Source organism: Copidosoma floridanum, unplaced genomic scaffold, assembly GCF_036245765.1.
Source record: "Copidosoma floridanum isolate Cflo_tuat_1 unplaced genomic scaffold, Cflo_Japanese_pri ptg000020l, whole genome shotgun sequence".
In the NCBI taxonomy this organism is placed as follows: Eukaryota; Metazoa; Arthropoda; class Insecta; order Hymenoptera; family Encyrtidae; genus Copidosoma; species Copidosoma floridanum.
Genome location: NW_028321897.1, coordinates 14197787 through 14221318, shown reverse-complemented (window position 1 = coordinate 14221318; position 23532 = coordinate 14197787). Strand labels below are relative to the sequence as shown.

The 23532-nt window shown below is 31.3% G+C and overlaps 1 protein-coding gene across 1 annotated transcript in view; it reads left to right on the top strand.

Annotated features, from left to right (window-relative positions):
- The window catches only part of LOC106637462 (uncharacterized), an 877306-nt gene that overhangs the window by 182894 nt on the left and 670880 nt on the right, over window positions 1–23532 (top strand). The window contains exon 3 of the mRNA XM_089593884.1: window positions 10985–11207. Coding sequence (XP_089450010.1) covers window positions 10985–11207 — 223 coding nt within the window. The remainder of the gene's footprint in view (window positions 1–10984; window positions 11208–23532) is intronic.

Sequence of the window (23532 nt, the reverse complement as noted above, 5' to 3'; positions counted from 1 at the left end):
AGTTACGGATCATCAACCTTTAGTATAGTTTCGAACCGCGGATCTTAACACAAAAATGCAAAAGTGGAGGCTTAAAATCTCTAAGTATGACTATAAAAAAATTCATCACATGGAATGCATCCACAGGCGTGTTATCAACGAACCTAGCGCCCCTTGCTCCAGTTAATGTTGTAACTAGGCGATAAGCGATAATAGTAGTTCCATGACAGTCAATGACCCAAATCAACCAATGCTAACTCACAAGTAGGAAGCCTGCAGATGAATTACTCAAAAAGAAGGAGCCCTAGGAGAATCACAATCACTAAAAAACCCAATACTGAGCAAGTCAACGCCTTAGACCAAGAAACAATACAGCAAGGTAATGTAAAGAAAAAGCGAGGGCGCCCCAAAAAGTTCTTAACCCTTTCGTAGCCTGATTTAAGTGTTCCTTTATTTAGTGATGAAACTAAGTCAGAAAATAAAGCTGACGATTTGCTTCTCAACAGAAATGAAACATCCTTGTGGAACAGGAGCACTGACGTAAATAAGGAAAAAACCATTAGCCCACAACCTTACTCTTTCGTTAAAACAAAATAACTACTAGAATATCAACATTATAATGTCAAGTACTTCTTAAAAAAGGCAGGTCAATCTCTCGACACAGGCGCTCGTACACTTACTAAGGCCAATAAAATGGCCCCACTTCATCCCGTAGAGTTAAGAAGCATCCGTATGAGAAAAATGACGCACAAGGGATATAAAATCACGCTTTGCCTCATGAAAGAAAAAGAAAAATTACAGTTGCTAATTGAAAACAGACTCAAAACGCTACATAAAATGCTTGAGGCAATCTAACTGAGAAACACATAAGCATGGTCAGTATAGCCTAGAGCCAGACCGTAAGAAACTTTGATATGTTGGTAGTAACTAACTTATTAAAGAACAAGATCTCAGACAGCGACGTTCAGTGTAGAGTTTGTCAAAACACTTTGGGATATGCAGATAGCAATAATAGGGATAAAATATTTTATGAAGTTCCATGTCGGAGGCCACCGAGATGTGTCCAAAGCATTTGGGTGTGTACGACAGAAATATTACTGAGAAGGACGAAGAGATGATATTGAATGACGCATCTAGCAGTACTTAGGATATCAGCTAAAGAAATAAGTATGGATGAAGACTAAATAACCTATGCTAATAACTAATACTCATAAAAATTTATTCGAAAAAGAAGCTCTAGACATTGTTGGCTGGTTATCCAAAACCAAAGACGAAAATAAATGGACCAAATCTGCAGTTACAGCGTAATTCGGATCAAACACCCTTAGCTCCACATCTATGAGACGCGAAAGGGGAAAAAATTTTGCAGCTAAAGGATCCACAAACCCTGAAAATATGGATCTCTCAGCATACATAAACTTTTAATTCGTTTATGCTGACCTACCTACTGCACTAAATTTACGGGTAGCCACTACGTATGCTCAGTGTGGTCTAAAATACACTTACATAACTGTAGCTTGTCATGGGACAAGATTATCCAAATCACTGAAAAAATAGAAACGGCAAACCACAAAAAGAAGCTCAAATGCATTACTAAATTTACGCACCAAAATACATACAGAAAAAGAATTCAGCTACACCCAAAACTCAAGACACTAAGGAAAAAAAGCCCACTTCATGCGATTTTATAAGAATCCACAAAAGAGTAGTGCACAACCCAATATACCGCTTTCCTTCAGAACACGTACTCAGCGAATTGCTCCCAGGACTTTTTTTAAAAGCCTTAATATCAATTTTGGAAAGGAGGTGATAGGGAAAGGCTCACAAAAATACAAATTATATGTTTTACAATGACATGTGTAAGCGTTACTAACCCTTATTATAGTACTGGATCTGGTAAATGTTTTATTAACTGTTTGTTCCTCACCACAGGGTCCCTCAGTGTTTTATCCATACCTTGAGACTCCCCGGGCTAATGTGGGTCAGTAAATAAATACGAATCATAGATTAACGAGAAATAACTAACCTTAGTACGTAAATTGATGAATCATACTGTCAACTAGGTAAATAAGTTCTTAACACTCAGCAAACTGTTCCCAGACCTTTATTTTCAAACGCCCTAGTATCAGCTTTGGGAGGGGTTCATAACTTTAGTAGACTAAGATAACCAACAAATTTTTTCCTGCTCATTCCGTAAAAATTTTGTGTTAAAAATATCTTGAGCAAGAAGCAACAAGCATCTGAAAAGTGGTGAATCATCTGCAAGTTACTCGTACACAATAATAATTCATGTATTAGCACGCTGGCCTAACCTGTTTAAAAATGGAAAACAAGCAAAATATCTTTCAACGCATATAAATAAAACAACTATAAATGCAAAAGTTTAACTAGAAGCAGTTAAACAAAGGGGTAATATTACATGTGAATGTAATTTAAGCTAAGGATTAAACAACATAAATTTGGGTATAAGGATAGATTAGAATTAATACATAGAAATAAGCAAAAATGAGACAAAATGCCGAAATTATTCCACACAGTTCAAAACAACCCATTTTCCTGTTAGCAAGCAACAACGTAACATGTTGATGACGGTAAACTTAGTAAGACAACCTTATTAATTTTCAAAGAACTATCCAATTTTTACAATTTATAATCACAGGCTCATGATTAAGCGAGTAACCCTTTTGCATCAAATCAACAACTTTATAAACATACTGCAATGGTCTAATTTATAATTATGTTAAATTCTACTACGTTTTAAAATGTCAAAAAAACTCAAAAGTCAGCCCTTTTCCTTTTACCAACTTGGAGATGTCAAAAGAGTAAAAGTCTGTTCTCCTGCCTTTAAAAGGGGTGAAAAAATTTCCGATTTCCTGAAGTTCCACAAGCCAAATCTCTCTATAATGACTAGCAGTGAGAAACATGTTAACTAAAGTTTTACTAAAATTCTGTATTATTAAAGCAACATTTATAATCGTTACACACCAATCGTTTATTTACCTTAGTGTTAACTGAATTGTGAAATGACTTTTACCGCTCTTTTTGCAACGAGCTCAATCGAACAAACGAACGCTGTTTAGCATTAGTAAATATTAATCATATTCTATATTCATGTCAATACTAAGTTATACTGAATTTCTGCAAAATTTAGATGTAAGAAGAAAAGTGAGGGCATGAGCAAATGAATCACCTTCCTTTCTTTTGACGCAGAAAAGAGAGTAAGCCAGATGTAGCAAATAGCGTTTTTTAAGTAGCTTAACTAGAGCAGTTCTAGCCAATTAGATTTTCAGCTATTGTTATTATTGCAAGATCTTTCCGTGGCAAGCTTTTCTACGTCATCATCGAATCAGCACGTGACTGAGGTCTGCTACACTTCATAAAAAGGCCTAGAGCCCCTCAAAAAATCAGGTAATTTTTGTTTTTACCCTTGAATGGCTGACGAAATAGTTAAAACTCGCCTTTACTATCACGCATTTCCCCACGAGCGTGGTATATCTTTAATCGGCCGCTACTTGCCTCGATTCACACTGGTTTGCCATGTTCTCTGATTTTATTCTAAAATAAAAGTAAGTGTTTGAAGTTTATACGACTTTTGTCCCGTTTTTTTAGAACGAAGTTCTTTATGTAGCGTTACTCGGGGGGCTGAAATTTTTAAACCAACAGATGTTTTTTTTTTTAATCAGAAATCTCTTCCTCTCAAGTTTCTCCAGTTACCCCGTCTCCCTCACCAACTGTTCTCCATACACTTCCCCTCTCCTCACTATATATGTATTTCTGCTAACCCTGCGGTGTTACTCTTCTTCTACACACCTTTACCCACCATTTCCCCTCACACTCCCAAGCAATTAATTTTTGAACAAATTTTAATTTTATCTTTAGACAGTAATTTTTCTTTGACTTTGAATTTTTTTCTTTTACAATTCTAAAAAAAAAAAAAAAAAAAAAAAAAAAAAAAAAAAAAAAAATTTTCCATTAAAGAAATTTGAACCCTCGACCTCCTGCATATGAGTCCTGTACCTTACCCTCTCTGCTACGAGCGCTGCCGGCTATAGTAACCCAGTTTCTTGTACTCATCGTGTGGTTCGTAACTATAATATTCCATTTATATATGCATTCACTAATACTACATTTAATTCATAATAAATGTTGTATTTGTTTTTTTAATGATACATCTATAAAAAAAAAAAAAAAAAAAAAAAAAAAATTTAATTAGCATAAATATGGTTATGAAAATTGAAATATAAGAAGGCGCGTTATTACGCATTAAATATTTGTATTTAATGCATTTAATGCATAAAATACAGACCGATTCTCATTAAACCTGAGATTTTTTTGGCATTACAGTAATGCTTATCATTTCTAATCATTCTAATAATTTATAATTACTGTTATAAATAAAAAAAAAGAATAAAATTAACTATGAAAAAAAAGAAAAAAAATTTGAAAAAATGAAATATGAAAAAAAATAATAATGAAATTAAATGAAATTTAAACAAATAATATGTTATATTAAAAAATAATAAAATAAAATATGAAAAAAAAGTTAGATAAAGGAAATACAAAAGAATGAAAAAAAAAGTAATGAAATTAAATATGAAAAAAAAGGAATGATATATGAAAAGAAAGGAAATGAAAAAAAAAAGTTTAAATATGAAAATAAGAAAGAAATTGAATAAAGGAAATACAAAAAAATGAAAAAAAATGTAATAAAATAAAATATGAGAAAAAATAAAACAAGAAATGAAAAAAAAAAAAAAAACAACAAACCAGGGGGGATAAATGGGTCATGTGACCCACGGTAAGAACGAAGTTTTTTAAACATGACATGAGTATAAAAACACAATTTCTCAGGTAACAAAGGGGTCACCAGACCCGTAGAAAGAAAGAAGCTCTATAAGCGTTAGTACTGCATTCATGTAGTTCACTAAAAAAAAACTTGAAAAACGAATAAAAAAAAAATAAAAAAAATTTTTCAGTACTTACGATGGTTGAACTTCGTGAGAACGTCGTGCATAAATACAGTACTTACAAAGTTTAACCATCGTGAGTACTGAACTATTTTTTTTTTTTTTTTTTTTTATTCGTTTTTCAAGTTTTTGTTTAGTGAACTACATGAATGCAGTACTATCATTTATAAAGCTTCATTCTTTCTACGGGTCTAGTGACCCCCTTGTTACCTGAGAAATTGTGTTTTTATTCTTATGTCATGTTTAAAGAACTTCGTTCTTACCGTGGGTCCCATGACCCAGTTATCCCCCCTGGTTTGTTGTTTTTTTTTTAATTGATTTATTTTTTTCTGTATTTCTTGTTAAATTTTTTTTTTTTTTTCATTTCTTGTTTTATTTTTTTTCATATTTCATTTTGTTTTCAGCGTGGGTATCGAATGAAATGCGGATACCTTTACTCGCTATAGTAGTGGTACCAATGTAATACCAGGTGGTCAAAAATTTGTTAAATTATGTGTAAAAACTAGAATGAATAACATTGCTAGTGTTGGTATAAGTAGAATCTAGTTGGGTCACGAGTTAAAATATTATCGGCCTCCCTACGTAACCCCTAGAAACAATACCTTTGCTCGTAATGTTACTGGTAGCTTCTAGGCTGCGAACGGTCACCTATTTGACACGCTACTCCGGGTGACTTCAACAAACGTTAGGCGCGCTTCAAGTGAGTGCATTAAGATACTACACAACAACTGCGCCGCCTTTCGCAAATACCCCCTTTTGTTTAATTTAACCACATTCTAGCCCTGCGTTCAAACTACATGCCCAGTGAAAATCTTGATTTATTAAATGCTAGCTGAGACTAAGAAATTAATTGTAGCGCCAACGGAAGAATAGCATACGTTGAAGTCTTTCAAGAATGATAAAGTTACTCGTAGTATAATGTGAGTTGGTGTTTTTTTGTGGTATTTATTACTGATGCAGTATAACTATGGTATGTGCACCGTTACTACTTTGTGTAGACTTCTTCTACATGGGTAATTCTTTTACAAATCGAACACCTGTCTGATCGACACCTCTTCGATTTGGCTGAAACTTTTTACGGATTCTATGTCGAAAAAAAAGAGATTCGTGTCAGAGGAATTTTGTTTTCTTTGCATATTTTCGATAATAGAAGTGATCGAAGATTTGAGAATGGCAAGTTTTTTGGCTCGGAGACTTATTTTCTTGAATTCATAGTTCCGAATCTTCAAGAGCTACAAAATTATTACCAATTGCACTTTTGTAGCTGACGGATTTACCTTTAAGAAAAAAATTTTTTTTACAAAAAATACTAACAAATTTAAATTGTTATTAACAACTTAATTGTTAAAACCGATTTTTAACAAACGCCCCCAAAAAGAATCAAGTTTTTAGTAGTTTCATCGCATTCTTTGTCAAATTTTACGTCAAAAACATGTTTTTAAAATATGGTACCATTCCAATTATTATTGTTAAAATATTAATTTATGTAGCGCGTAACGGCCAAAAAACGATTTTTTGCTAATAAATTGAAATCTGTTTATCGTATAAAAAAAAGTTAAATGTAAAAGTTGTAGATAATTGACAGATCTACAACTTTTGTAAAAAATTTTTTTTGATATAACCTCAAAATTTCAAATTAAATTGCAAAAAATGTAAAAAATCAGCTTTGCAACAATTATTTCTTAGCAATTTGCACAGACAATAATTTATGGGTAATTTATTTTGAATCGAATCTCCTGACATGTTCGAAAACCAATCTTGATTGAAAACAAAATTATTATCAAGCGTTGAAAAAAAATCTATCCAGTGCGTAACTTTGACATGTGGGATTTACTTCATGTTTTAAAATTATTTTTGTTTTTGGAACTTCGTTTTTTAGCATTCATAATTGTTTCTTGCATGGTTTTTTGGTTTAATAATAAGTTTAAAAATAATAAGTTTTGTTTGCATTTCTGAATGCTAAAATCATGATACTGTTGCCGTTCATCTCTACCAAAGACAACTGATTGAATTCATCAAAAGTAATTTGCCAGGTGTACAAAAAATAATATATATGTCCGATGGAGCAAGTGGACAATATAAAAATAGGAAGAACTTTATTAATCTTACGTATCACATGGAAGACTTCAAAATAGCTGCAGAGTGGCATTTTTTTTCCACTTCACATGGTAAAGGACCCTGTGACGGGATAGGTGGAACTTTAAAACGACTAGCCTCCAGAGCGAGTCTTCAGAGGATAAACAATCCCATTCGAACGCCACGAGAACTATTCAATTGGGCGACAGAATCACTGCAAAACATTACTTGTCGCTATTCTACAAATGATGAGCACGAAGAAGAAAGAAAATTACTATCAGAACGATTTACAATAGCTAAAACAATAAAGGGAACCCTAAAATATCATTGCATGATTCCAATATCTTGTCAAGAATTAGAAGCTAAGATATTTTCATTGCATGAAAAAAAAAATGTTGTGAAAATTTTCAAGTAAAATATACTATTAAACTGTCAAGGAGAGTGCTAATTTTACTATATAAATGTCGTTATTTCAATAAAGTACATATTATATATTAAGAAGTATTACATTATTTTTTATTACGTGATTTTTTTAATTTACTAAAATATTTTTTTATCATCGATTATTATTTATCAAAGTCTTTCATGGCAGTGGTGGCTAATACAACAAACAGGGAGATATTACTTGACGCGCTGGATATATTATTTGTTTCAAACGCACTGGATAGATTTTTTTTTCAAAGCTTAATAATAATTTTGTTTTCAATCAAGATAGGTTTTCTAACATGTCAGGAGATTTGATTCAAAATAAATTACACATAAATTATTTTCTATACAAATTGCCAAAAATTAATTATTACAAAGCTGATTTTTTACATTTTTTGCAATTTAATTTGAAATTTTGAGGTTATGTCAAAAAAAATTTTTCACAAAAGTTGTAGATCTGTGAATTATCTACAACTTTTACTTTTAACTTTTTTTTATACGATGAACAGATTTCAATTTATTAGCAAAAAATCGTTTTTTGGCCGTTACGCGCTACATAAATTAATATTTTAACAATAATATTTGGAATGGTACCATATTTTAATAAACATGTTTTTGACGTACAATTTGACAGAAAATGCGATGAAACTACTAAAAACTTGATTCTTTTTGGGGGCGTTTGTTAAAAATCGGTTTTAACAATTAAATTGTTAATAACAATCTAAATTTGTTAGTATTTTTTGTAAAAAAAATTTTTTTCTTAAAGTTTAATCCGTCAGCTACAAAAGTGCAATTAGTAATAATTTTGTAGCTCTTAAAGATTCGGAACTATGAATTTAAGAAAATAAGTCTCCGAGCCAAAAAACTTGCCATTCTCAAATGTTCGATCACTTCTATTATCGAAAATATGCAAAGAAAACAAAATTCCTCTGACACGTATCTCTTTTTTTTTGACATAGAATCCGTAAAAAAAGTTTCAGCCAAATCGAAGAGGTGCCGATTAATTATTATCAAAATCCGTTCGATTTGTAAAAGAATTACCCACATGCAGTATTTTTTATATGAACAGTATTCTACTAAAATTAAATATATAAAAAGACATGATTTTGTTCTTAAAAAATAAGAATATCTACATAAACTTTAGTTATTACAATAACAAAATGTTAAGTTAGTTTAACAAATTCAATTAATATTTTTTAAGAGATTTTTAAAAGCCCTTATTATGTGGCAAAAAATGGTATTTATTTATTGTTAGACTTGCCAAATTCTGGAGTAGAAATTGAAAAAAAAAATAAGCGTTGTTTTGTTTTTTGATGCAGCTCACTTTTTGTATGAGACTCATATTATACTGTATAAGACTCATACATTAAAAAAGTCCAACTGGGTATAATTGAGTTTTTACAAGTACTTTACACAACTTTTGAATTAAAAAGATTAAAATAAAGAATAAATATTATAGTTTACTTACTGACGTGCATTAATGTATTTAGTGTAAAATTGGTATGAAGTACGAGTTAAAAGTAAATATCACTCAGCTTATTTTTTAAATATATTAGTTGTAGACATTATATTACCACAAGTGTTCAACAAAAAGTAAGCTGAAACAAAAAATCAAGCAAAACTTGACTATTTTTTCCCTGATCTTAGAACTTTCCAAAGCTAACAATTCATAAATACAATTAATTTTCACTTTATGAAGGCTTTAAAAATTTATAAAAAAGTATTTATTGCAAACATTAAGGTTTCCTTATTTTTAATTTTTGTAAAAATGAATTGAATGGGCTTACTTTTATAAATTAGTTCGGATACCTTGTTTTAGCATGACAACGGCAGACAAATGTACTGTTAAATAATTGATGTAGTGAACTACACTACAACTGTTTCCAAAGTAAAAGACAACTCACGTACAACTGAAACTTTTGTTGTTGATATCAGGTAGGGTAAGTAAGTAATATTGTACTTAGCAACGAACAGTATGTGCTACGCCACCACCGTAGTAGGGCATATTTGTTGACATAGAGCTGTGGTCTAACTGCAGTTTAACGTTTAAACTCTTAGAAAAAAATCAAAAAGTCCTTTTTTAAAAGTTGCTATACCAACGTCAAAAAATCTGCTCTTTTGAATAATACCGTTAAAAAATATTTGAACAATATATCTTTTAAGATATAATAACTTTTTTTTTGTCAGTTAGCCACTGTTTGTAAAAAATAATCACCTTCTCACAAAGTTAAGAAAAAATGTGATTTAAAATGTCATCTTACTATTTTATTTAAACAAGTCATACGGTCGGAATCATGTGATGAAAGATAAGTATTTTGGCTGTGATGTGCCAGGCTGGCTGACTTAACGATATATACTTCAGGCGTATAATTATCACTAGTTATGCTTCCTTTACTTTTTTCATAACATTAAAAGAATAAGCTGAAAGTTACTTGAAGAAGTCATTATTGTAAAGACAATTAAGGTGAATGCACCAACACTTGGCCACAAAAAAATTGGTCCCAAAGACTGGCCACAATCACAATTTCACGATTTGCACGAATTTTCGCAGGTGTAAAAAATATTTTTATTAATATTCACGCTTAAACATTATATGGCTTTCATCGTTATTAGTTATCTCAATGATACTTTAACCCAGAAATTAGAAATAAGAGATTCAAGAAAGCGACTTTGGTCGGTTGACCAGGCTTTAGGACATGTGTCAATGTAACCTCATTTTGAGTGTCCTAATAACTGGCCGATGTTAATTACGTGCAATTCATACGACTGGACAGTTATTGGGACTTGAAGTTTCGGTCACAGGGACGAGTTTTTCCTTCAGTGACCAAGAATTAGGAAATTTTATCATGTCCAATAATAAATAAAATTCTTCTCTCTGTGCATGCAAAAATTCTTTTTCTTTGATACAGCTTACAATAGTGTTATATATATGAAAAAGTACCTGTTAGGACCTAAAATTTTAATTGAGATATTAATAAAGTTTGGAACATTTACCTAAGGGCTTCAATACAAAACTTTATACCTAGGTATCCAACACCTTTGACAAGTATATTAAAAGCAAACTAAGATGACTTTAAAAATAATGTTAAATGTGTTCACTTAAACTCAAACTTTTTTAATGTAAATATTATTTACTAAGAAAACTGCACTTCTCTATTTGTACGATGTCTATTAGACTGTAATCATAAATATTATGATCTTGGTTACATTCAAATTTATTTCTAAGTATTTGTAATTTAAAGTGTGCTGAAAAATACCAAATAGTTTTGAAAAAACTGTTTCTAGTTGTACTTTGTAAAAAAATGATTACCTACAAAATTACAAGCATAAAATTTAAAAAATATAAGGATACAAGAAATGACTCCTCTTGAAAGTTAAAATTTTTGTTCTGATTTGTAGATCTACGATTGTTTTCTTATGCGTATTCATAGCTTACTATAAAAGATCTCTAAGTAACTTTTTTTTTAAGATTATAGAGAAACTAATATTGTGAAGACATGCACTTATCTACAAATAACGAACAATCTTTATTTCAGGTAAAGCACTGACTCAACTGGACATTTCTCAAAATGTTCTTATACAAATTCCATCATCAGCACTTAAAACTTTGCACAACCTTTTAATTTTAAACATAAATCGTAATAAAATCAGTGTTATCCATAAAAAAGCGTTTGAGGGATTAGATACTCTAGAAATTTTAACACTATATGAAAATAGAATTTCTCACATGGATTCTGATGCATTTCGGGGGCTTGATAAGTAAGTATCAAAGTACCTTACGTACCATTCATAATTGTAAAATAATACCTATTATACTCTGAATGATTAATGTGACAAATAAATAACGTGGGACAAAGTAATACTAAGTAGATTCGTTAACGCTAGTAGCTATTAATGGACTATTAACTAAAGTAAAAGTTCTGAATACTGCAATAAAAGACTTAAAATAAATTTCAAACTTGTACACGCATAAGCTTACGACATATCTTTTCATGATATGACAGTATTACAGCTTGTGGTGTCCACATCTCTAGTAAATATGTACAGGTTAAAAATGCAAGAGTTTGTCAAGAGCTTAGTTAGAACTATGATAGAGACTGTGCCTTATGTTTTTGCGAGCATGACTGTGAGTGTTACATAAATTTTTACTTTAGTAAATTAGGAATACAAGACTGTATTATGAATAAATAGGAAATAACTGGTAAATTTACACTCATCTTTTAACAAAAAATTGAACCAACCTTCAATTCTCTAAACAAGTAAGAACTTTAGTAACCATAGTATTAAAAAAATTAATTATATTTTTTTAAACTTATGATGTAACCATAAGACAAAAAGAAAATGCACTTAGTTTCAACTAGAAAAGACAAATATTAATAGAAGTTGACAAAGATCAGTACGAAGTGACCATGGAGTATACTGTTAGAGGCCAATAACTATAAATAATTGAAAATAAGCGTTAACAACAACTAACGATATTTTTGGACATGTTCATTTTCATCAATAACTTTCAAAACTCTTTCAGTTAAGAGTAGGGTGTTTCAAATTATTTCGTTGTTTGTATGTAAGAGGGTACAACTTTAATGATTTATCTAAGGAAAGGTCTGACGTTAAGTTACTTTGATTTCTTATGCATTTTCTTCTTGGCTCGTAGTTTATGGACCTTTTTTATTTTTCTTTTAAATGAAGCTAGTTAATTTTTATGTGTATAATTATTTATGACACTTTGCTAAAACCAACTTATTTATTATATCTTTTTCAAACCAAAAAATTATATGTCTAAGTAACCATATCACAAATTTAATTTTTTTATCGACTGATGAGAATAAAACAGCTTAAACTCCTGAAATTTATATTTAAAGGTCCTTATTAAACAAAAGTGTTCAGTTTTATCTGAACGTCTAGGAAGAAAAAATTAAAAATGGTATGGCCAAGATCTTCAGCCGTAATAGGCAATTACGTTGTGGCCCATGGCACCGTTATCTCAACAAAATTTCTTTGTCATACATATGATGGTGTCTTCTCATAAGCGCATTACGTTTTTTCATGTCAAACCAGTAAAACAAGAGATTATAATTCAATTGTTTAAAAAGTGTATTTAAAAACAATTATAACAATCAAAACTGAAGTGTTAAGAACTAATTTTTTTTACGAAAACTTATCTTTACGTTCTGACTCTTACACGTTTAAGTTAAAAATAGCTATTGTAAGTAGAAAAAATTTTTCTTGCAATTAAAAAAAACTTTAATATTTTCAACATTCAGTTGAAATAATTTGAAAATCTTACGATCCAATGTTGAAAATATTTAATTTATTATAATAGTACAAATAATTGCTAGTAAGCCATTCTGATCAAATATTTCTGCATCTAGAGATGAAGCTTACAATGTAAAAATTCCAACAAAAGGATCATTTTTATATAACATTTTTTCCAACTTTACTTATCTCAAGCGATTGATATTACACTTCATCTTGATCCTAAGAAGTCAGATTACAATACAAAGAGTACTTGCTTTTATGGAGTATTTGGTTGCCAGGCCCGTTGACCTCTTGTATTAAAAAATATAAATAAAAATGATGATCAATATTGTGTATTAGAAAAACTAAAGTACAGCTGACTACTAATTATAAGTAATAAAGGTAATGCTAGTGTACCAAGCAATTTACTGGTACCTTACTAAAAAATATTTTGTAATTACATTTGTAATTCCATCTGTAAGTACACTTGGAAATCCATTTGTGATTCTACTTAAAATTCCACTTGGAATGACACTTGGGGTTTTGGAATGGAAATGCCAAGTGTCATTCCAAGTGTTATTCCAAGTGTTTTTTCAAGTGTCATTCCAAGTTTCATTCCATTTGGAGTTCTATATGGATTTAAAAATTATTTTCTTAATTAATTAATCAAGTCAGTTTCATTTTTTATGTATCATAAACAAATACGTAATAAATTAGATGTCGGAAGTATACTTATTTTATTAATTTAGATAATCTACATAGCAGTACAACCAATGTATTGCATCGTTTGTTCTTTAATTTTTTATTGATGTATAATAGTAGTGTAGTAAAAAAAAATGTCTATAAAATTTTTGAGAGTGAGTCCTTTTGACGAATTTTTTTTGCGCATTACTTGAATGGCCGAACACACTTATTAAATTAAAATAACACAATTGTTCTGTGCGAGTAGGTCTCCATCAATTACTGCTCAATTTCGGAAACTGCTTAGTTGCAATAAGGATTATGCAAGAAACATAACACTGGAATTTCCTAGATTTTCGGACCCCAGCGTTATTTCGCTTGTTACATCAGAATCTAATTAAAATTATAGATTGAAAAAGTGTTATTCTTTATCATTCTAACAATTTTCTTATACTGAATTTAAAAAGTAAATAATTTCAAATGCTTCACTAAGTATAGAAAACACTTATTTAACAAAATCAATAGTGTAATAAATTTGGTATAGTTATTATAAATGATTCAATGTCTATATTAATTATTACACAAATTTTAGCAATTTCATTTGTCTCTACTACAATTATTTCATTAGCTATTGATCTAACACTGTAGATGAAGTTAGTTGTACGTTTGCCAGAATTGACTAATTTACTGAGAGTTACTTCTTTTTTCTCGTGAATATCTACTAAAAAGTAGATAATTTTTACAAACGTACCGTCATGTAGCAAAGCGTAGCTGTTATTGGATCGCTGGTTTTGTCGTATTGAAGAGGAATACAGACAACCCCCTATTATTGGTGTTTAACGCGCTACAGTTCTTGTGCCTATTTATTACTCTTGAAGATGTACTTTGTCCAGCTGCTTTCCAACTTCCAAATAAGTTACTGATGATAACTTAATACTCTTATGTATTCTTTTGACAGTCAACTCCTTTTAATACTCCACTACAACTTTAGAGGCATAGGGAAATATTTTTTGGCGTAGATAAACAATCGATTCCTGCATGTTAATATATCTAAAAACTTGTAAGCAAACGCCTTTGGCACTATGAATAGCATGTAACATGTAATAATTAGCCGACTCAAATGGAAATGTTGAGTGGCACCACAGTGGGCTCCACTTCTTTACACATTCTGATAAATGTAGTAACAGGTGAATGTTGTATGTCATTGAAACTACACCAAAATACTTTTCTGTAAGAAAAACAAATTTATGTAAGGCTTGATCCACTACTTTTAATTCGTTTTTTGTAATGTGAGTCTTTAAAAGTGTATATAAACTTTGCACATATAGTTTCCAGTAATTAAATAATTTGTTGGGTATAACTGATTGAAATAAAGGTAGACTGTGAAAAAGGGTTAAATTTTGCCATTCTTTTCCTTTCCAGTCTGCTACATCTTTAAAAGACCTTGCTAAACGTTCAACTTGGTATGGAACTGTTATATTAAGTTAATTCTCGTCTAATTTTTCTCGCTGTATGGGTGACATCAAGTTTAAAAAATTCATTGAAATTTGTTTTGACACACCGAGTAGAAATGAATAAAGGTAGTCTGGAATTAAACTGTCAACAATGTTGAAATGACGTAAATTTATCAATGGTAAAATATTGTTCACTCCGTAATTTTAATCTCTTATGTTCTTACTAGAACTGGAAACTAATTCTTTCATACAGACCACCATTAGCTCAGACGATCTTTTTTCTGGATACTCATCTAGAATGGAATACCTCATGCTACTGTTCATAAATGTTCCTAAAATGAGGCACCAGTTGCACGCTCGATATCCATTGAATTGTTTAACTCCCTGCATGGAAGCACGTGCGACAGAGTCGACACTACACGCAATATTATACAATTTTATTTTTCTGGATTCATTTTTAATAATACATGGTATTCCATCATTTCATAAGTTATTAGTAATATTCGTGAGAGGTTTTGAAAAGAAGCACATCTCTGGCTTGCTCCTCCCGAACCAAATACCACACGTCAAAATTCTTTTGAATCTCACATTTGTGGGCAATTCGTTTATTTAAAGATAGAGTGGCCACACAGAATAGTTAGAACACTTGAATTTGGAAGCGCCGTCACAATTTAAAATTGTCGTAAGATATGCTAATTTTTCTTCATCATGCAATTTCAAAATAAATAATCGGTAGAGTTTTCCGTCGTAAATATCCTTCAATACATTGTTATATTTTCGTTCCTTTACTGTGTATTCATAATAATGATCATTTTCCTCTACCAAGCATTGTATACTTTTTGAAGGGTTAATGAGAATAAAAATTTTTGGGGTAGATGGATTTAATAAATCTATAAGCTAGTTACACATACTGCACTGAATAGAAAAGTGTAAGTCGTTTACTCTTCCAACGTATATACTACAATGAGGGCAAATCCCATGATACTGAATTGTGTCTTTAAAGTTTAAAAATTTATCCAGTGCACTCCTACTTTCTGGCAATATACATTTAGAAAATATATTATTCATTAGTTGTAAGGTACTTGATAACTAAGTAATTGAGGTTTTGTACTTTATACAGTGCTCAAGAACCATTAAAAAAACTTCTCCAGGTGATTTATCGACCGACGTGTTAATGACATTTAAAAAATCATCATGTGATAATAATTCATCTAGATCCTCGCAATTCCTTAAATTTTGTATGTGATTCGGGTTATTTAGTAATTCAACTAATAACTGCTTTTCTATGATCTCATCAGAATCGGTTGAAAAAGGTATCTGACAAAAATTATAAGAGTCGTGAGTTTGTAAATTGAAAAAAAATAATTATCCAAAAAAAGTTTCAGGAAATTTATCAAGCATTGTTCGAATTCGATTAGATTATCACTTCTGTACTTAAACATTTAGTAAAAAACATTTTTCATTTTTGGCGTTAAATCAAGTAATAGTTATTAGTAGAAATTTTTTTTTGTAATACATACAGTATAGTTCTCTTGTTCCTTATTGAGTGATAAATCATCATCAACATAAGTATCAGTGCTAAAACCTTTTTGTTCATCGATTTGATAAGCTACACTGTAATCACATGACTTTACGGAGTTAATGCCTCCAATTAATGCCCCTGGAGCTGTAGTCAAATCGTCGATTACATTAAACTTAACTTGGTTTTTGGCAACAACATCCTTAGGGGTGCTATGATTATTTATCTAGAAAACGTGTTTGAGAGTAAGTGTAATTTGACTTATGTATATTTACCTATATAATGCAGCGTGGTGCAAGTAAATTAATAGAAACTCACCACTGGATTATTCTGTGCGCATAACAGACGAGCTCTTTTTCTGACTTGAGGACTAACGTCTCTTACTCTACAGCTCTGTAAATAGGATTTATAGCATCGACTTTGAGCCATTTTTGACTAAAAACATTATATTCTTCTTTATCCTTTCTATAGTGTCACTCTCAGAAGTACAAATCCTGAAAAATAACAAAAATGTATCATACAAATAGTGTGACAGCGTATAGAGCAATCTATGGAAGTGATTGTAAATTAAGCTAAGTGAATACAAATCTTGTAATTTAAATGCTAGAAGAATTTGAAAACGTACTCAATGAATAGCATCAGGAAGTGACAAATGAGAGGACAAATGCAATAAAAATTTCCAATTAGTGTTATGAAAGTTACGTCCAAACAATATGACAAACAATCTTCAGCAAAACTTTCTTTGAGACTTATAGATTTAACAAACCACTGTATATTTCAAGTTAATAAAAATTTATAGTGGCATAATAATAAAGATACTAGATCAACAGAGGATCAAGCTTGAACTTAGTATATAAAGTTTGTTTGCTTATCACGTCCAGTTAGATTAAGTTTGGTTGTATTGGGAACATAAAGAATTTGGGCTATAATAGGTTTGTTCGCGATCATTCTTGGAGACAGAGAGACTCTAGCAGACTCCAAGAATGGTGCGAACAAGTTTTATTCTTCAAGTGTCTCTGACTGACTCTTACTGTCCCCAAAAATTGTTTGTACACAGTTAGTGATGTTAGGCTAGGTGCGAGAAAAACTACGATAGGCGGTAAACAGCCTTGGTCATACCCAACCCAACATGTATACAAACAATTTTCGGGGACAGTCAGAGTCAGTAGGAGACACTTAGAGAATAACACTTACTTGTACCACTCTCCGAGTCTCCCAGAGTATCTCTGACTGTCTCCTGGACTGGTAGTAAACACACTTAACAGCTTCGTTTGGTTTAGCTTCTGATCAGTGTACACTCGGAGCGCTCCGGTTTTTTCATAACCAAACACCAGTTCTTACCCCAAGCAAACCCGAGTTGCTCCGGGCAACTCCTATACTGCACGCATGTTTTTTCCATTTATTTCTCAAAATCTCGAATCAAATTGTTTACAAAACACGCGCTCTGTATTGGCTTTAAGTGAGCTTAAGTAAAGTTTTATTGGCTTTTGTAGAAATACATATCGCCATGCTGTATTGGGAGTGAGAATAACATGTGCTGCTCTAACTTAGAGGGAACATCCATGTTAAATCTTACGAGAATAAAGTAGTAAGAGCTGCTGCCGCCGGCAACTTGGGAGGAACTTCCATACGACTGCATGTTAAATTGAACACAGTGCCAATCTCCCCTCCAACTTCATGCTCGCTCCCAATAGGAGTTGCCCGGAGCAATGCGGGTTTGCTCAGAGCAAAAACGGGTGTTCGGTTATGACAAAACCGGAGCGCTTCAAGTGCCTGGAGCACCACGGAGCACTCTCGGACGCTCAGCCGAACGAAGCTTATATTAAAAAGAGTACCCCTACCACACCCAAAATCAATTTACGTGCACAAGTTCCGTCGGTCTCGTCGGAAGTATCGGGGGCCGTAGTGCATACGTTATAACATATAGCCTTATGAGCTGAAAAAAAGCTTACGCAATACGCACTACCGTCCCAGGTTGGATCGAAAATGACTAGCAACAAATCAAGTGGCAAAAACTGTTAGAAAATATCGTAAGAATAAGTACATCGACAAAAAATAACTGTCTTCAGTTAATTGTAAGAATAAAATAAGTATATAAACTCCACATTAATGATTGACGCATTCCGTTCCCGTTGGACAATAGTGCATCGTGCACATGGACGTGGAACAGTACGTTGCGTGAAAGTTGCAGCCAATGGTGACAGAAAGTTTAAGCGAGAATAGTTTTATGTAGTTTATTTAATAAAAATTGTTATCGGCTACCTGTCATTTTTTGGCATTTACTGACAGCTTACACAGCTGTAAGTACAATCACACGTGAAGTTACCAAGAAAATATTATGATTATTACATTACACTAAATTCAAATATAGCTCTGTTTAGCCACAAAACTGATCCAGGGTCTTGAGGGAACAGAGCGGTTAAGTTATTGACACACCTTATGTGTGTTTCATCATAGATGTTCTCCAAGTATGTGACCGTGGCTTAAGTAAAAAAATTTGTGTACACTGATGATCTTCACTTTCTCATGTGATACTTAACTGCCAAATAAAACAAAGTCTCACTACGCAGTTGTAAAAAAAACAAGAGTAAGATAAATTTTTCATGAAACTCTGATGAAATGTTCATCTGAGAATATTATTTTGCAGTAAAGCATCGTTTTTTTTCGAAATTTAAGATGAAGCAAGACAGCGAACAGGAAAAAGAAGAGGGTTTCATTGCCGTCAGATATTTTTACAAACCTTGTTCCAGTAAAGGATCACGTATACACGTTGTACAAGTAAATAGGATTAAAAACTTTAACGAAAATTGGTCCGAAAGGCTGTTTAATATTCAAAAGCAGGGTGCTGACAATAAATGGCATTATTCTCCAGGTCAAGTCTTAGCTGTGGCTGGTAATTATACTTATTTCTAATTCTTGGCTTTATTGCATGTATAAATATATGTCAATATGTCATCGAAATCATACCTGTTAATAAACAAAGAGGAAAAATTGACAAACAATAATAAAAGATTCAAGTTTATCAAAATGCGGAAGAGTGATGCTCTGTTACAGCTATACACAAGCATTAAAAAACAGAAAAATAAAACTGCTAAGGTAAACTTAATTTTTTTTTACTGATTTTGGTGGATCTTAACAAATTATACAGGAGGTACTTGTTGTTTTCAATTGTTATTTTCAGTCAATCATGCTTTTATTAAATACATTCATTCTTCTTTTACAGCTTATGTACTTGAAAAACTGAAGTATACATTTATTATTCTCTTTTTCAGAATAAATTCATTGCACTAAAAAAAATTGCTAAAACTAAACAAGGGGGTAAAGAACTTAAAAAGTTTTTGAAACAGAGACAAGCTGAAGAAAGTAGCAGTAGTGAATCAGAGGGAACACAAAATAGTCGTCTCAGTTGCGGCAGAAAAAGCAATATAATTGAATCTTCAGGAGAGTCTAGTGAAAATAGTGATCCTCGCAATAATGGTATAGTACTAACAATATTTTTACCGAACAACGAAATAGTTGTTCCAATTAGTTTTTTTATCTCAATTGTAGACCTTGGTATATCTAAAAGGAGCAACAGAAGTGCTTCATCTGCAATAGTTAGAGATGCTTCTGCTGCCTTATCCCCTATATGGAACAAAGGACTGTCAAACAATGTTTTAAATCAACAACACTTGCAAAAAAGTAACGTTGACAACGTACATGCAGGAGATCTACTTAATAATTATGACAATCAGGATGATTCTAATGTGAGTCAAAGGAATTTAACAAATGATATTGAAAATAATCATGAGAGAGAGGAAGCTCCAGAAAGGGTACATTCACGTACGTTATTTAATCATATTATATACTGAAGAACAATTTCTTGATAGTAATTTTATCTATTCATTTAAAACCATTGCTTACATATGCTCATAGCGATTGTTGATACACCAAGAAGAGGAGAAGATGTAATAAGAAGGAGAAGAATAATTAGCAATCACAGAATTTTCAGAATAAAAGATCAAGTAAATAACGATGACAGCAATACGTCAGACACAGATGTTTCTGTTATAGAACCCAACGTGCAAACAGTGGATGTAGGTGGTCACATTATTGGCAACGTTTATGGAGAAAAGGTAGGAGAGTAATTAATTGGTTAACATTCCAATAATGCAGTATAAATATGAAGCTATTGTATTACTACTATTACTGGCAAGACGGTAGATTGTGTGTGTACGTTCTTATTAGTAAAATAATGTGCGTAGAGTAATCAAATTAGTTAACAAGCATGCAACTGTTTGAATGTAGTATTTGTGTGGATAAAATTTTTTTTTTATATTATTGTTACTACTAATAATAATATTATTATTTGTAGATCTACGTAGGCGATTCAAAAATAATAGACGTAGATTTTTATAACTTTATTATAAAAAGACAGTTTGGCACTTTTGTTAGAGAAATGTTGTGTATTTACTGGACTAAAAAACAACTTATCAACCGCTGTATTAGCAAAAAAAAAATTTGCATTGAAACTGAAAATAGAAGTCCAAGGAAAAGACTGACTCCAAAGAAGCTTAAAGAATTTAAAGATACGTTAGTTTCATTACCCATAAAAGTGCATTTCTAATTATAAAACGGATGTTCAGGAAAATATGTTTTCAGCACTTGTGAAACATTTTACTAAAGACAAGTAAAAGAGTCGTGAGGTACAAGGTGCGTTACGATCCAGAATAAAAGAAACTATAACCCATTAGATTAAGGAATTGCGCAACAAGTTGTGCAAAGAAGTGTTCTAAAAATTTAAATTTAATTTGTGTTATCTACTTTTAACATTATTATGCAGTTATGTGTTTTGTATTTGAGTATAGAGAAATAGTAATTAACGATTAATATTTCTTCTTGCGAACGGAATTGTACGGTATGCAATTTAAATAATCATAATCAGTAAAAAGACAATATAAAATTTTTTGTTTAAAAATATGTAGATTGTTACAGTGTGCGTAAAATTATAACTATCTGTACGTATAGCAAGAAATATTTAAAGCAAGTAAACATTGTGATTTAAAGTGATTTAAAGATCTCCAGTACATTGTACAAAAAATACAATTTAGAAAGCGTCTATAAAAAAAAAATATAATTCATACATTAAGCTAAATCAATATATAGTTGTAAAAAGATTACTTTGTTAAAAATCCACGATAAGGTGCATAAAAAATTTTATTTTTCTTAATCAGTATTTATTTAACTAGGTAATATATAAAACAGTTTATTCGCAGTAACTTGCGAATTCTCTACAATATTATTTTGTTAATGCAGTATTATTGCTAATACCCTTTGAAATTTTTTAAGTTTGTGATTATATTGCACAAAAATCAAAATTATGATTAATGCTTCGAATGGTTAGAAACAAGTCCCGTGAGAGTTGGTATTTTTGATAGTTTGTGATATCGTTTGAGATTATTTACTTTTTACATTTAGTATCAGAAAATTGTTAAAATAATAAAGAATCACACTTTTTTAATCTATAATTTTAATTAGATTCTAATGTAACAATCGAAATAACGCTGTGATCCGAAAATCTAAGAAATTCCAGTGTTATGTTTCTTGCATAATCCTTATTGCAACTTAGCAGTTTCCGAAATTGAGCAGTAATTGATGGAGACCTACTCGCACAGAAAAATTGTGTTATTTTAATTCAATAAGTGTGTTCGGCCGTTTAAGTAATTTGCAAAAAAAATTTGTCAAAAGGACTCGCTCTCAAAAATTTTATAGACATTTTTTTCTACTACATTACTATTATGCATCAATAAAAAATTAAAGAACAAATGATGCAATACATTGGTTTTACTGCTATGTAGATTATCTGAATTAATAAAATGAGTATATTTCTGACATCTTATTTATTACGTATTTGTTTGTGATACATAAAAAGTAAAACAGACTTGATTAATTAATTAAGAAAATAATTTGTAAATTCATATGGAACTCCAAATGGAATGACACTTGGAATGACACTTGGAAAAACACTTGGAATAACACTTGGAATTACACTTGGCATTTTCATTCCAAAACCTTAAGTGTCATTCCAAGTGGAAATCCAAGTAGAATTACAAATGGATTTCCAAGTGTAATTACAGATGAAATTACAAATGTAATTACAAAATATTTTTCAGTAGGGTAGGTAATCAATATGCTGCATTTTTAATTTACAGCCACGTGTACTTACGGGCACACTTTTAAAACGCAGTACATTGACCCAAATAATACAATTGATTTTAATGTATTGCTTTTTAAAGCATAAGATTATAGACTTATTGTACAACTTATTCATGCACAATTTACATCGCTAATTACGTAGTATCTACGTGTCAAACAAACAGAAGTTATATACTCAAGTGAGATGATATTAGAGTCATTGACAAAAAGTTAAGTGACTAAAAACAGTTGACATCTACATTGCTGCGTATAGCTTCAAACAGTTAAAATATTTATTGGAACCTGCGTTCACGGTGAAAAAATTTTCTGGCAGCTGAAAATACTGGTACTATTTCTTTTGTTTTTTTTTCTTTCATTTATTTATTGGTGTCGTATTATAGTACATATGCCATACTGGTATCCTTAAATGTCAACTAAATCTAGTGCTATCGACCGTGATCTCGAGTTTTTTGAAAATTCTTAGGACTATTGGTTAAATGGGCATATCCAAGATCAGTGGTTATTTTCAGCCTCTGCTATCCTCCGGGTCTCATTGTGAAAGCCAGAGAACTGAGGTATATCTTATTTTTGCCTGGCAAACCACTATTTAGAATATAATACACATTGTCAAACTTCTTAGAGAATTAGAGATTTTTCCTAGCTCCTTTTTAGATAAAGCACATAAAATCTCGGTTACCACCTGATTTACACCAATACAACTAAGCTGAGCATACCAACGTAGCTCATAAGAGCCCCAAACGTGGCACGAATATAACATGAAAGTCTTGGGTAACGGCTTGCTTGACTTGGCATATGAAATTTTAAGCAACCCAATTTCTAGTTAGAATAGTAAAATTTGGCGACATTGAGCCTATCACTAAGATACCATAGCTTTCTTGCATTTTAATTTTATAATTATGCTTATACATCTGGTGTATTTTGGTACCATCTAACTTGCCCCTTTGTATTACAAGCTATGAGTACGGAGACTAACGAGCACGTCTTGTCGTCTGAGTGC